This window comes from Macrobrachium rosenbergii, chromosome 28 (genome assembly GCF_040412425.1).
Source record: "Macrobrachium rosenbergii isolate ZJJX-2024 chromosome 28, ASM4041242v1, whole genome shotgun sequence".
In the NCBI taxonomy this organism is placed as follows: Eukaryota; Metazoa; Arthropoda; class Malacostraca; order Decapoda; family Palaemonidae; genus Macrobrachium; species Macrobrachium rosenbergii.
In genome coordinates this window covers 27,488,037-27,502,746 of record NC_089768.1, presented here as the reverse complement: position 1 = coordinate 27,502,746, position 14,710 = coordinate 27,488,037, and the positions used below count along the sequence as shown (strand labels likewise).

Here is a 14,710-nt window from a genome sequence, read left to right as displayed (position 1 = left end):
TTATGATTAGCAAGAATTCGCTAGCAAATTGCCTCCCCCTCGTTTGTTGTTGTTGGTTGTGTTGTTGTTTCATTTACTGCCAGCCGCCCGATCGATAGACCATCTGTCTATCGACTTAGCACGGTCTGAATACAAGGGTTTAAAAGATTAAAAGCCACTCCCTTCCAAACAGATCTTTCTTCAAGGCAAAAGTGATCTCTGTCTGGTGGGTTTTCTTACAGGCAAAACTCCCCTGCGGGCATCAGCTGGAAGATGATTCAACACCCCCATATGTTGGAAGTGCCCCTGCCCCATAGGAGGAGATAAAAGCAGAACACACAAGGCTTCTGTCTCACACACGCGGGGTGGAAGTCAGGGAGTGAAGAAGGACCAAGCCACCTGCCCTTGGCAGTGTCCTTAGCTAACCACGTGGCCCTTTTCCAAGTATACTTTCTCCTCGTGCCCTTCGACCGCAAGCCACGTGCTCGCTTTACCCACGCGTTGCCCTTCTTCGAGAAGTCCCATCGCCGTTCCCTTGCATCCTAACACGTGGAAGAACTCGCCCTCGGAAATAGCAAGTCATCCACGGACCACTTTCCACGTTTGTCTTACGGTAATGTGCCCTGGAAGACCGCCATTCAGTCACGCTTGGTCCTTGTAACATTTATTTGAAGTGAGCGCCATTAATCAACGAATCCCTTGTCTAATGTCCGTGCGCCTCTTGCATCGGCAGTATTAAGTCTTTATTACTCCATCGAAGTCCTTTGGCACCCTCAGTGCAGTCGAATTCATTATTCTTTTGTCTATTTTCAGTACTGGCGTATAATGTGCATATCTCTCATTTCAGAGGGACCCTATTTCGTGGAAGCTTCTCGGACTGTGTCTGGAATCCCCCAGTTTCATTCATCTCGTAGGAATCCCCTTCAGGATCAATAATCTATTTATGTTCCTCTTTCCCATACTGATGTCATTTATGTAAATACACTCCTTTAAATTTGCCCACGTGTTTTACGTAATAATTCCCTCAGTAATAAGAGCCCTACGCTCATATGAAATTCCCCTTTGTTTTCCTCTTTTTTACGTTTTCCTGGACCCACGAAGTCAGAATCACAAGGCTAAATTACCTTAAATTGTTGCTACCTGTCTCACAGAGAATATCTCAAACTAAAATCATAGGAAAAACTTAAATATATATATAGATAATATATATATATATATATATATATATATATATATATATATATATATATATATATATATATATATATATATATATATATATATATATATGCACACACACACACACACACGTGTGTCTGTGTGTGTGTAGCTGCACACCTCTGAAAAAGGATATAGCAGATGCAGTAGTACCGTAAAAATGATAACATTAACGTTATAGCGTTAGCCTAAGTAAACCGTGATTTTTAAACATTTTTTTTTAAAATGCCCTAAATTGTGAACCTTGAAACTCACCCAAGCATTGAAGTAAAAAACTTATATACTCTAATACAAATTAAGGAAAAAATTCAGCTTTCTGGTATTAACGAGTTTAACAAAACGTGGCACAATTTTATTTCTAGATATGCAATCTATGACACGGAACATGAGCATGGAATATTTTGCACGAGTCCCCCCTGAATCTGTCTAAAGAAAACGGTTATTTGACAAGCATTCCTATTTTCTATATTATTTTTTGAAAGGGGACTTAAAGAAACCAAGGTCACGCCTACTTTAGACCTTGCAGGATACCCTACCCGCTGCTTCACGGCGGCTGATTCCGTAACGAACTTCCTGTACTTGCAAGATAAATAACTAAGTTTTCCTGCTGAGATAATACAATAATCATCGCTGCAATAACAGAAGGCAGACCTACGGGTAATCTCTCTCTCTCTCTCTCTCTCTCTCTCTCTCAACGCTGTGATTTCATTGGAGTCTACCACTTCATTCTTCGTTATTATCCGTTAACTACAATAAATGGCATTAAATTTTTTTATCAACTACTACTTAGCATTATTTAAAATAAGTACGGTGAATTTCACGCGCATTCATCTTCTATTCAATGTAACAGACACACACACACACACACACACACACAATATATATATATATATATATATATATATATATATATATATATATATATATATATGTACTGTATATATATGTTACATTATATATATATATATATATATATATATATATATATATATATATATATATATATATATATATATATATATATATATATATATATATATATATATATATATATATATGCCTTTAGATTTTTTATTATATATATATATATATATATATATATATATATATATATATATATATATAGGTTCCTATTCCTCCATATGTTCTGACGTTTAATTCAGTTTAATTTCCTGCTTACTTAGAGTCAATATTTTAAAATTTTATTTCACTGTTATTTATGCTACACCATAAAATAGAAATAAAGCTTGAAATAGCAATTACATGAGACAGAATGCATCCCCCTACCAATTTAAAAATACCACTGGTATTAAACATAACTTATCCTACACTTATTAGATAAAGCAATTCAAGAGAAAATGTCCTCTAAGGCTCAGAACTGAGGTGCTCGACCAGCGAGTGCTTGACGTCAAGGTCGAACAATCTTCTTAAAAGCCTTGTTGTAACCATAAGTATTTCAAAACTATCTCCATCTTCGGTCCGAGGTCAAAAGTGTATCCTGAGACAGTGCCTAAAAACTCCAATCATTATTTATGTCTTCAGAGTAATTTTTTTTTTCTTTTTAAAAAATGTTTCCTCTTTGGCCCAGAGCTTGACTGATTTGGTTTTGAGGGCCACTGTTGCTAACTAAGAAATCGTGACGAGGCTGACAGGAGCGGGTTAAAAGAAAAATTATTTGGAGAACTGCCATGAAGTTCTATTCTCGATTAATGACAGGCGAGAGCTGTATCAACAGATGTTCACCCATGCCGTGCCCTAGAGGAACAGCATAAGTAAAACTAGTTGGGTAAAAGTAAGTATAACCCACTTGATATTCGTTGATTGATAATTTTTGTCGTCTGGCGTCACATGATTATGGTAATCGACACTGGAAATACACAGTTAGGAGTAAGAAGATATATAAAACAAATTTCGAGAAACAATCACTCAGATCATACTCATTCCTCTTCGTACTTTTACATATGCGAAACTAATAAAAATTGGCAAAACGCCGCCTTTCAACCTACGCCTGAAACCCATGGCCTAACCCTTGAGGTAATGCTCCCTCAAGCAGTATGACAGAGTGTGCCAATACCTCTCAAGTCCCAACTCTATCGGAGATTTGACACTCCCATCAAATTCCCATTATTCACTTTGAATACGAATCCTGGTATAAGCCATGGCAATTTTCCTATTTATCCAGTTACCAAATCTGGCATAACCAGAAAAATCCAGTCTGTTCAAGGAAATAAAAAAAAATGTAATTTGTAAGTCTTTATGAACTGCATGCAGGAACGAATCCCAGGTGTTCATGTACTCTAGCACTTCTTAACGGTACCCATGGAGAGAGAGAGAGAGAGAGAGAGAGAGAGAGAGAGAGAGAGAGAGAGAGAGAGAGAGAACCTGGCCACTAACATTCTGGGCACAGATTGAGCTGCTGAAGCCTATATGCTCAGAGAGACTGCAAGAGGCCGACGGGCGGTTAGTTGGCGCATGGCGCCAGGGCATACAGAGTGGTGGTACTATGCCGTGCGCCAGCTATAACTTGCTAAAGTGAAGTGATTCTGTTTATTGACTCTGTATACTATGTTACCAGTGGATTTACGGCAAAACCATGTGGGCGTTGGCACGAGAATCGTCGGTAAGTAAATAAAAGCGAAAAAGAAATATTTTGAAGAAAGCGAACAGAATGCCCAAAGAACCACAGCGGGTCTCGCCAAGAGGGTAAATAATAACGAGGGCTTGGGCAAGATGGTATAAAAACGATGGCTTCTATTTTCGAGGGACGACAACACGAGTCCCTCTTCAATTCCTCTGCGTTTGAATTATCGTCATCATTACCAAAATAGAATGCCCAAGTATGAAAAAAAAAAAAAAAACATAGCGAAGAGAAGTGTGGTATACAATGGCGATACTCTGAATAGAAACACATCAACATCCATAAAATAAAAGGAAAGTAGAGCTACAACAACAAAAAAAGGTGTAAAATACAAAAACGTATGGCTTGTACATCAGTGGAGAAACAGGTCAAAACAAGACGATATGTGCTTTGGTGTTTAATTACAGCCTTTATTACGCAGATGTGATTAAAGATCAAGCAAAATATGTCTGCGAAACTGTAGTTTTAATAAAGAATCTTAAAATATATACCACCGTCTAGAAAATATCGCTTGTCATCTGCGATTTGATTAAAGTTTTAGCACGCAAATATGATTCATCAGCTACAGAACTGCCATCTGTCAGTTTGAAGTCACGATCTGAACCTAAGATAACAAACATGAAAATTAACATTATTGGTCACGAAGATGGCTCGAGCTCAACTGGTGGTATGTCGGCAATTGAGACTGAATATATAGATTCTTTTGAATAAGTGGGTATTTCCGAACGAGATGGTGGCGTTGCCAGTGGGTACCATTTTAAGCTGTATATTACCGTTCATTCGGAAATGATGCTATTGCTTCTAGTTCTGGTCCCTCGAAGGCCAAGGATGAAGAGTCAAATATTTCGAAAGCAAATAGCAAAAAAGGGTGTTGTTTGTTAGGAATGAATGAATCGTGAAATTTAAGTTATAAAGCCATGCACTTTCACCCACTCAGTGCTAAGCAAGAAAGGGAGTTGCAGTGGCTGGTCGGCAAAATAAAGAGATCCGAAAAATAAATGAGTTGGAGTTCAAAGATCTAAAGGTGAAACTGGGAGAAAACGCCACAACTGCACTAAGAAGTTGCAGTTAGAGTGGTTAGACAGCAAGCTGGAAGAAAGAAAGTGGGAATGTTGTCTGACAAGTTCTCAGCTCTGGTACACGACATAGGAGTCCACCATGCACAATAGTTCTCCGAAGACTTCTCTAGCTTTGTAAAACTAAAAACATCAACATCAACTTCACTAGTGTTCCTGCAGTTACAGACAGCACAAAGCCATCCTGCCAGACAGCACAAAGCCATGCTACCAGACAGCACAAAGTCATAGTAACAGACAGCACAGAACCATCCTACCAGACAGCACAAAACCATCCCACCAGACAGCACAAAACCATCCTACCAGACAGCACAAAGCCATCCTACCAGACAGCACAAAGCCATATTACCAGACAGTACAAAACCAACTACCAGACAGCACAAAGCCATCCTACTAGACAGAACAAAGCCATACTACCAGACAGCACGAAACCATACTACAAGACAGCACAAAGCCATTCTACTAAACAGCGCAAAGCCATCCTACCAGACAGCACAAAGCCATTCTACCAGACAGCACAAAGCCATACTACCAGACAGCACAGAGCCATCCTACCAGACAGCACAAAACCTTTCTACCAGACGGCACAAAGCCATCCTACCAGAAAGCACAAAGCCTTCCTACCAGACAGTACAAAGCCATACTACTAGACAATGGTTGCTTTCGCAGTTAAACAACCAAGCCCTAGAGTACGCCTGGCACTGTTTAAGCCGAAGTGGAGGAGGCCATCCTGGCAATGGTCAACTTAGTAAAAGATTATCCTACGAGTATATAGAGCTTTTCTCTTTTAGTTACTGAATATTGTTTTTAGCAAATTTTACGATGATGGTTATCAAGCTATTCTCTTTATATTCCAGTGAATTTCAAAGTGATAACATTAACTCTTTTTGTTTTCCTCTCTTTTATACCCTTATCTCTCTCTTGTATTCCTAACTTAATTAAGTTTTAAGATTATGAAAGCCATAGCAGCGTCGATAGAGCCTTACATTTGAAGAACTACACTCTTAACAAGATAAAAGTCGGAAGTTCAATCTACAGTAATCTTATTATATGCCTCCGGGCCCTTTTGTGGATTTTCACAGTTCTAGTCCAACAGATTAAACTTGAGAGAACTCCCAGCTGCTCTGAACATCTTTAGTAGTTATTTCAGAATTACTTTCCTGTTTATGTAATACGTTCTGCTCCCCTTTTTTCATATGAAAATATGATATACGAAGATATTTTCCAAGTTTGATCAAAGTCAAGGATGACTAAAATTTCAAAAAGACACACTTTTCTGAATTCAACCGTAGTTTGAATAATAAAATCATTCAAGAAATACAAAGCATGATGCATTAATGCCACTTTAGTGTGATGCAATTTTTCCTGATAGTTTTGACATATCTCATATGCAATTTATTTTAAATATGTCCATCCTATACTATGGAAGCTTGCTTAGAAAGGTTATTCCCACTGAATTTCAACAAGTTGAATAATAATCAATGCCAAGAGTAAAGGCTTAATACTCAAGCTATAATTAAAATTGCATTTTAGGTATAATCCTTTCCTGTCACCCCCCCAGAATAATATATATATATATATATATATATATATATATATATATATATATATATATATATATATATAATATATAATATATATATACATATATTATAAATATATTCACTAAACATCAGCACCAGTATGCAGTGAATGTGCCTCGCTGTCGAACTTCTCAGTTCCAGAGGTCCTTTATTCCTCACACCGTTGGAATGTGGAACAGCCTCCCAGAGGATTTCGTGCAACTGGAACTTCAGAAGTTCAAGCGAGGGTTCAGTGCATTACTACCCTAGTACTATTCTCCTTGCATTTTAATACATTTTGATCTGTTTGTTAATCTATTAATTTTTTTTAATATGTGGGATCTCTTCATTCTGTATTTCCCTTTACCTCCTCTTACTTCTTCCTAATGAAAACCACATTCTTTGGAAGCTTGAATTTCAAGTCAATGAATATGAAACATTTGAATATGTTTCATCTTCTGAATAATAATAATAATAATATATATATATATATATATATATAATTATACAACTTTCAAAAAATGCTAAAATGGTTTAACATACATGTTTTTATAACAATATTTCCAACCGAGAAAGTGTGCTTCAGTGTGACAGCAACTATTTATCATGAACTCTTGCTGCCGTGGTTCGCGTGATGTACAATACGTGTATCTACGAGTGGTTATAAATTCAGAAGTACATTCTTGTCATACAGCTCTCAATTGAATGAGCGAGTTTACAGTTATTGAGACCCAGCTACTGGCAACGTTCCATCTTGTATAGGCTTCCTTTTGAACATTAAACGCTAACGCAAGGAATATTAAATTTAATAATATTGAGATTGCCTTTTTATTTCTCCCTCCTCAATACCAAATTCCTTCCCACATATATCCATCATTTGTGTGATTTAAAACAAGATGACTGTATTCACTCCATGTAACATTAATGTGACTATCAAAATGAAAGTCATTATGTGTAACACTGATGTTACCAAGAGGACGATTCATTCTATGTAAGAATCGTTTGGCCATCAGAAAGTATAAGCCATTTAATACAGTATTCGTGTAACCATCACACATACGGATATTCTGTAACCAACAGAACAAATAGCAATCTACGTAACATTCGTGTAACAAACAGAACGACAGTCATTATGTAACATTCACGTAACCAAAAGAACAAACACCATTCTATGAACAAACGGTGTAAACATTAGAACGAGTCATTCTATGTAACATCTGTGTAACCATCAGAAAGAAAGCATCTCTATGTAACACTTATGTAACCTATAGAACGAAAGCCAAGAAATGCTATCACTAAAATGAATCTCTCTCTATTTAACCAACTTCATTCGTTGACCCACGACAGGAAACAGAACTGTGCAACGGTTCAATGTAAACGACAAAGGAAAAGGAAGAGAAAGTCGGCAAGAGGAAAGAGAGGGACGAAGGAGGAGCCGAGACTTGGCACTCCTCCAGATACAGGCGGGAGAGAAGAGACTGATACAGAGAGAGAGAGAGAGAGAGAGAGAGAGAGAGAGAGAGAGAGAGAGAGAGAGAGAGGTAATCGTGGTATGCGTAGGATGGATATGTTGGGAAGGGGGGTGGTAGAGGGGACGTATTTCTAACGTCTTTGATACCTCTGTCAACTTTGTAAACCTTTCGTTGCCACTAAATATCAACAATGTTGTTAGCTTTTCCTTCGTGGCTTCTAATCCAGTTTCGGTTTCCGCCGCCAACATGTTTTCAACTAAGATCTGGAGAGATCTGGCGCACGGGGGAATTTTGAATGTTCACATTACACTCAGGACTTTTTGACTGGACGAATCGTTTTCAGAAATCACTGCAACGTTTTCGGGACAGAAATGATGCAAACCTGCTGAGCATATATTCAAGCTGATCTGAAATACTAAAACTTGACGAAAATGCCAAGTTGGTCTTCCTGTTGTTTAGACTGACCATTTTGTCCCCGTTACTGCTACCCTTTGGAATTTATCCCTAATTCCTATAATCTTCCCGTTTTCTGGAGGTAGTCCATCGAGTCTCTAGGGGTCCAGTTTTGCTTTCATTTTTCTCTCCGTCTCCCTTATTTTTATTGGAACTTCCCTCTCAATTTACATTAAGACGTAAACATTCTATCATAGCACAGAACAACTTCCTTTCACCTAATAAGTAAAAAGCAATCAGTTGTCACTTCAGCCTTTTGCCTTTCATTCGCATTCAACGTCCACATATCCATAAGGAAATGTTTTTTTCCCTTCTTACAGTTCAACCTTGTTTTCAATATGCACTTCAAGTCTCTTCCCAATCTTTTGCACAAACCCTACTGCCTTCTTTGTTCAACCCATTCTGTGACTCATCTCTTTTTCCTCTAACCATAATCCTTTATAACAGTGAAGCCACACTGAAGGTCTAGGTGTGATGTTTCTGACGTTCTAAACTGATTTAAGACAATGCAAGGATTGAACAGCCCTCAACTATTTTCCTCCAACAGTACAAGCGCCATCAAACGACTTGCTCAAAAAACGAAGATAAAAATGTCGATTCATCATAAACGTTCTCCATGACTTTGCATCAACTTAAACACCAACAGGAAATCTCATCTAATAGAAAAAAAATTTCCTTAATTTCTATCTCTACTTTATTTTAAGCCACACTCTTAATTGAATTATTTTAATTTCTGGTTCAAAACAAAAATTTTGTGGCAGCACTACTCTTGAGAGTAAGGCAAAATTCAAAAGATCAATGGAGTTGTTCACTGCAGAAGATTCTTTTGGAACGAGTTATAAATTTATTTTCAAACAAAAAACCTCTTTTTTTTATGAAAACTAAAAACCAACGAAAGGAGTCGATATATCATATCCGCAGTTTTATATATATATATATATATATATATATATATATATATATATATATATATATATTATATAAATTCATTAAGGAAGACAGTGGATGTACAGAAGGAGAATATGCGACGGATGTGCAAGATTGAACTCAGCGGGAGTGAAGGGGACAGGGGTCGAAAGGTTAATAGCCCTTGGTCTACTAAAAATCGATTGATTGTGCTTTCGTCGTGCTGTACTACATACTCCCTCTACGTCTGCCGTATGTGCTTGCGCTCAGTCCACACTACACACATACACACATACTGTATATACACACACATATATATAAGTGTGTGTGCGTTTTTGTATGTGTGTATACATATAACTATTCATAGGTACTAAGAAGCGATAAAATAGAGAAACTGAGTATCTGAACACGCGGAAAGTGAAATACCGGACTGCGAGATCTTTCACCTCTACTCTAAGGCATCTCAAGCAAAGGCATACAAAGATAAAACCAAATATCATAGACTTTGTTCAAAAAATACAATGAAGATTAAAGGATTATGATGCTATTTTATGAAGACAAAGGTATTACATTTGAACAAGGTCTACAGATGAGGGCTAACCCAAGCACTGAATTTCCCAAGGAAAACTATTATATTTGTTACCCTGCTGGTGAATTAAGGGTGGAAGATCTGGTAATATAAACCAGGTCTTCCACTGCCGTACAGTATCCTGTGAAGACGAAGAAAAACTGCCATTCGTCATTTGAGGGCTGGTAACTTTTAATGTCTGACGACTGGATAATTAAAATACGGAGAAGCGCAACTTTAATTTACTACCTTATACACGACTTGACTGGGCGAGTGGTGCTCCAAGAGGCTTTGAATGATATGCTTCAGTATTCAAGTTCCTTTCCTTATAAGAACAGAAATTTACTCATGAGTACCTGAAAGAAATGAGCTGGAAACTTTGTCATATTCAATTCGCAATGCCAAAGTCGGGCCAGTCGATTTTCCCTAAACATTTTCGACTCATCATACCTATGCATTGTAAATAAACACTGTACAATCCTAGGCAAGAAATTTTAAAAACTTATGTAAAAGATTATAAGGCCAATAATTTCCTTAGAAAAAGGAAAAACAATTAAACGTTATTCCCAATGACACCACTAACTGCCGTTCTGCAATGGCAAAGACTTTTAGATACAAGAATCAAAATTAATATTTTTTTTTTATTTTAAAGGAAGGGGTATAAATGGAAGGTGGCTGGGGTGTTAAAAAAAAATCGATGAAATAGACAGACTTTTGACCTGGAAGGATGAAATACGCCGATGGCCGACCCTGAACTGCGCAAATGGGCGGGGTATGTTACCGTCTGACAGATCTCATCTGCTATTTATCTTCGTCCTCTTTTATTCACCAAAAGTTTTCTCGATCAGAGCACTGGCAGCCCAATTTCCACTCTCCCCATCTCAAGGAGAAAACTTCAGTTTCAAAAGTTTAAAATCTTTGAGAATGTTCAAGAAAGGCTGTCATTGGGTATTTAATCTTGATCTGTGGGAAAATAGAGCCTTCGTGAAATTTCCCAAAACAGTTCTCAATGTCAGGGGTTCATCAGTATGCAGTCTTCTCACTAAGAATATTCTCGTCAATGAATGCCTATTTGATTGAAGTTCACCACTCGATTAAAACTCCTTCCGCTGTATACTGTAGTGTCAAGCAGGGATGTGTGCTGGCACCAACATTGTTTAACATAGATTCTCTCTTTTGTTTCACAATGCATTTGATGATACATGATGGTATGTTATTAAATGAACACCATCCGTGACCTCCCTATTCCATCACCAGGTGTCGTGCAAGGGTACCGGCCTCAGGTGGACTGGGGAGGTGATTCAGGATCGGCCACGATCGTCGTAGGAGGTCACAATGTCCGCGTGGCTACTTCCGGTTGGCGGAGAAGGTGCCTTTACATCCTACTGCTGGCACTCCTTGCCCTATCGGTTGTTAACCTCTCGCTCACTTTGTGGATTCTGAAGACTGTGTACTTCAACGTGGTAAGTACAAATACAATTAATTAGTACAGTTAACGGTAAAATCTTCAAACTTTTCATTTTCATTCTTAAATCTGACCCAAAAAAAATTTGTTTCGATGAAAATTCATAAATTTGGCAATTTTTCCTTTTACCCTCTGCTGCTACTACTCAAATGTCATACTTATTCATCTCAACGAGATTCAAAAGCATACATAAAATGTATGCTTATTCATAACTCTACGAGTAAAATTTATCATCTTATTCCTTATAAAGACTGAATTAAACGGATGCAGTGCTTTCACGATTATCCCCTAAAAATAGCAGATAGAGGAACGGATTTCGTGGCAGCTGTATTTAGGAATACTAAGGACTCATTTACGATCACCCTTTAGTTCAACCTATGTTCACTTTTAGTAGTTTTAACGATGACGACGAGATCAGAGTACTTCTGCATTAGGCACTGTACAACATGAAAACATCACGAATAAAACTGGAATTCGCAGTTGTAACGATCTATGTTTACCATCGAAGGGTCAAAAACTTAGCGTAATACTTGGCGTGCTGCAGATTTACCACATATCAGATACTGGTATGACTTTTACTTATTCACCTTTCACTGGGTTTCAGTTTTACGTCAATAATTCATATGGAGTTTTAGCAACCTCTGATCGACGAGGAACACGAAAAACTCACTTGACACTTATATTTGAAATTCCAAGGAAATTCAAGTAATATTTTTGCATGCTGAAAAATATTACTGGCCAAAGACAGTATTATTAACTTCATCAGCAGGAAGAATAAAATTAAGAGGAGAGAGAGAGAGAGAGAGAGAGAGAGAGAGAGAGAGAGAGAGAGAGAGAGAGAGAGAGAGAGAGAGACTTATCACAGTAACGAATAAGCCTTTGTTTTAAACTTGGCATAAATTTTACCCCAAATTCTAAAGTTAAAAAAAACAGCAATGAGAGAGAGAGAGAGAGAGAGAGAGAGAGAGAGAGAGAGAGAGAGAGAGAGAGAGAGAGAGAGAGAGAGAGAGAGAAAGTCAATAACAAGTGAACACACTTCACAAATTTAGAGATTGCCAATACCATCAGATTTACAGCCGCGCATCGGAGCAAATCACCTAGTTTCTTCTCCGACGACTCTATCCTCTTGTCATAACAGATGATCGGCTGAGCTCAACGGAATGGGGTTCGGCCGATGCGGAAGATTCCATTCCACTGCTCAGCATCGGACTGCGAGTCTTACACGAGGATGATGTCCAGACTGGGATGAAAAACACTGTTGGGACGAATCGAGGGACTTTGCAAATGATGCTAGGGATATGCTTTCTGATTTAAAATGTGCGGCATGTTCCTTATTTAAAGAACCTGATTCCATGCTGAGGTGTTAGATTTCATCATAAAAAATACATATTCACAAAATAACTATGAAGGTGCAACGATTTTCTTCCCTTCTGAATTGATGTTTCAAAAAAAAAAAACGTGCAGTTATTGTCTCTTCTCATACAAAAATTAAAAAAAAATATATGCGAGTAAGGCATACGCTTACTTTGAAATAACAGACGTGAGATATATTTACCCACACACACGGACTCAAAATAGCGCAAAACCATGCGATAGATGATAAGTTTTAAATGCAATTCTTACAATCAACAGGTTACGCATTTAACATATCTAACATAAGCAAAACCGTATCCTTTTCTCAACTGCAAAGGAAAGCAAGCTATCAACAGTAAGTTGACCCTTATATCCATTGACAGTATCAGTTTTAACACCCATTTTTTCTTTATTTGAGGGTTTTCAATCTTTTACAGTTACGTAACACTTTCGTTATGTCACATCTCACTAGGAGAATTAAAGAAGTTACTGATCATTAAGGTCTAAACAGATTACCAAATTCTTGACTCGTGTTACCCTTTCTTTCAGGATGGCATGGGACTATTGCACGTCAAGATAGGCGGCCTGGAAATGCAAGGGGTGTCAGACATCTCTCAAAAGGTGAGGAAGCATCAAGAAAAAGTAGAGATTAAGGTTGTCCAGAAACTAAGGCTGCTTCGCCATGACTGTCACTTAAAACAAAGGATTCAACGCTGCAGGAAAATTCACTGACAGATACAACTGCTAACCCCAATCACCAGACGGTAAATTTTAGGGAATTAGAAATCAACGATGAGTGTTCATGGAGTAAACCGTCAACTCTGAAGAAGTCCCAAACTGCATTCAATAACAGGCTTTGTAAATCTACAGAATCTCAATTTCACAGTCTTTAAAAAAATTTAAGTAAATCGATACAATCCTAATGGGGTCGCTTTCTTCAAAATACCAGAAAATCTTCATCTCACACATTTTAAATCTATTTTTGTGACTTCTCATCCCCCCAAACCATGCATTTACTGCTTTCCAATATTTTGATGATGATGATCATGAACATGATTATGATTATTACTTTTAATTTCTTGAATAATAATGCTTTACATGAAGCGATCTTCACAGAATTAGAAATTTTAAACGTTGTTAGAATTTTCTCCTATCAAGACAAAAAAAACGTGCTACCACCGTCTACATAAAGCCGAACAAACAAGGCTTCTTGCTTCACTGGGAAAAGTGGGTGCCCTAAAAAGTACCTGAACAGCGTAATTGATTGTCCAACTTGCAGAGCGCACCAAGAACTTGGAAACGTTTTGAAAATCCTTAATGGTAAAGCGTAAAGCACCACGACCATCAAGCAAAGAATACAAAGGCGATTGATAAATGGTATACTAGCTCTGATCAACATCATAACAAAGACACCACGAGAGATGATCAAGTTAATAAGGGAATTATGGAATGGAATATAAAATTCAGGTCATAGGCCAAACGTAGATACTCGAGATCATTCAGCACTCAAAAGGAAATTGAGAGTAAAGAAGATTTCACAGGTTTAACAGGAAGGAGACCCCGCTGTTGCACTATGAAGCAATTGTTGTTAGGAGAGGGAGGAAAGTAAGATGGGAGAAAGAAGATGTGAACGGAGGTACAGCAAAAGGAATGAAAGGGCTTGGAGCTAGGGGCCGAAAGGACGTTGCAAAGAACCTTAAGTAATGCCTTACAGAGCAACGGGCGATGGGCACTAACGGCACTACCCTCCTGCGGGTATAGGGAATTGTGCATCTCGACTATGCAAAAACTACTGCAGGTTCACAGACATTCCCAGGCCAGCAAGGATGACGCTTTGGGAAAGCCTCTCCCAAACTTACGTGGGAAAGACCAAAACAATGCGAGCTTTTTTTAACCATTTAATCAAACACCACTACTGAAGATCCATCAAAGAAGAAAGCCTTGAAGGAAACTAGGTCCTTGTTTTTCATAAGAAGGTAATTACTGAGGAAATCGTAAAAAAATTATTAACCAAAAAAAG

At 37.8% G+C, this 14,710-nt stretch overlaps 1 protein-coding gene across 1 annotated transcript in view; it reads left to right on the top strand.

The window, feature by feature from the left end:
* Nucleotides 1–3,584: 3,584 nt before the first annotated feature.
* The window catches only part of LOC136854154 (delta-sarcoglycan-like), a 28,021-nt gene continuing 16,895 nt past the window's right edge, over nt 3,585–14,710 (top strand). Inside the window, exons 1-3 of the mRNA XM_067130401.1 lie at nt 3,585–3,817; nt 11,130–11,335; nt 13,240–13,311. Coding sequence (XP_066986502.1) covers nt 3,763–3,817; nt 11,130–11,335; nt 13,240–13,311 — 333 coding nt within the window. The 5' untranslated portion in view covers nt 3,585–3,762. The remainder of the gene's footprint in view (nt 3,818–11,129; nt 11,336–13,239; nt 13,312–14,710) is intronic.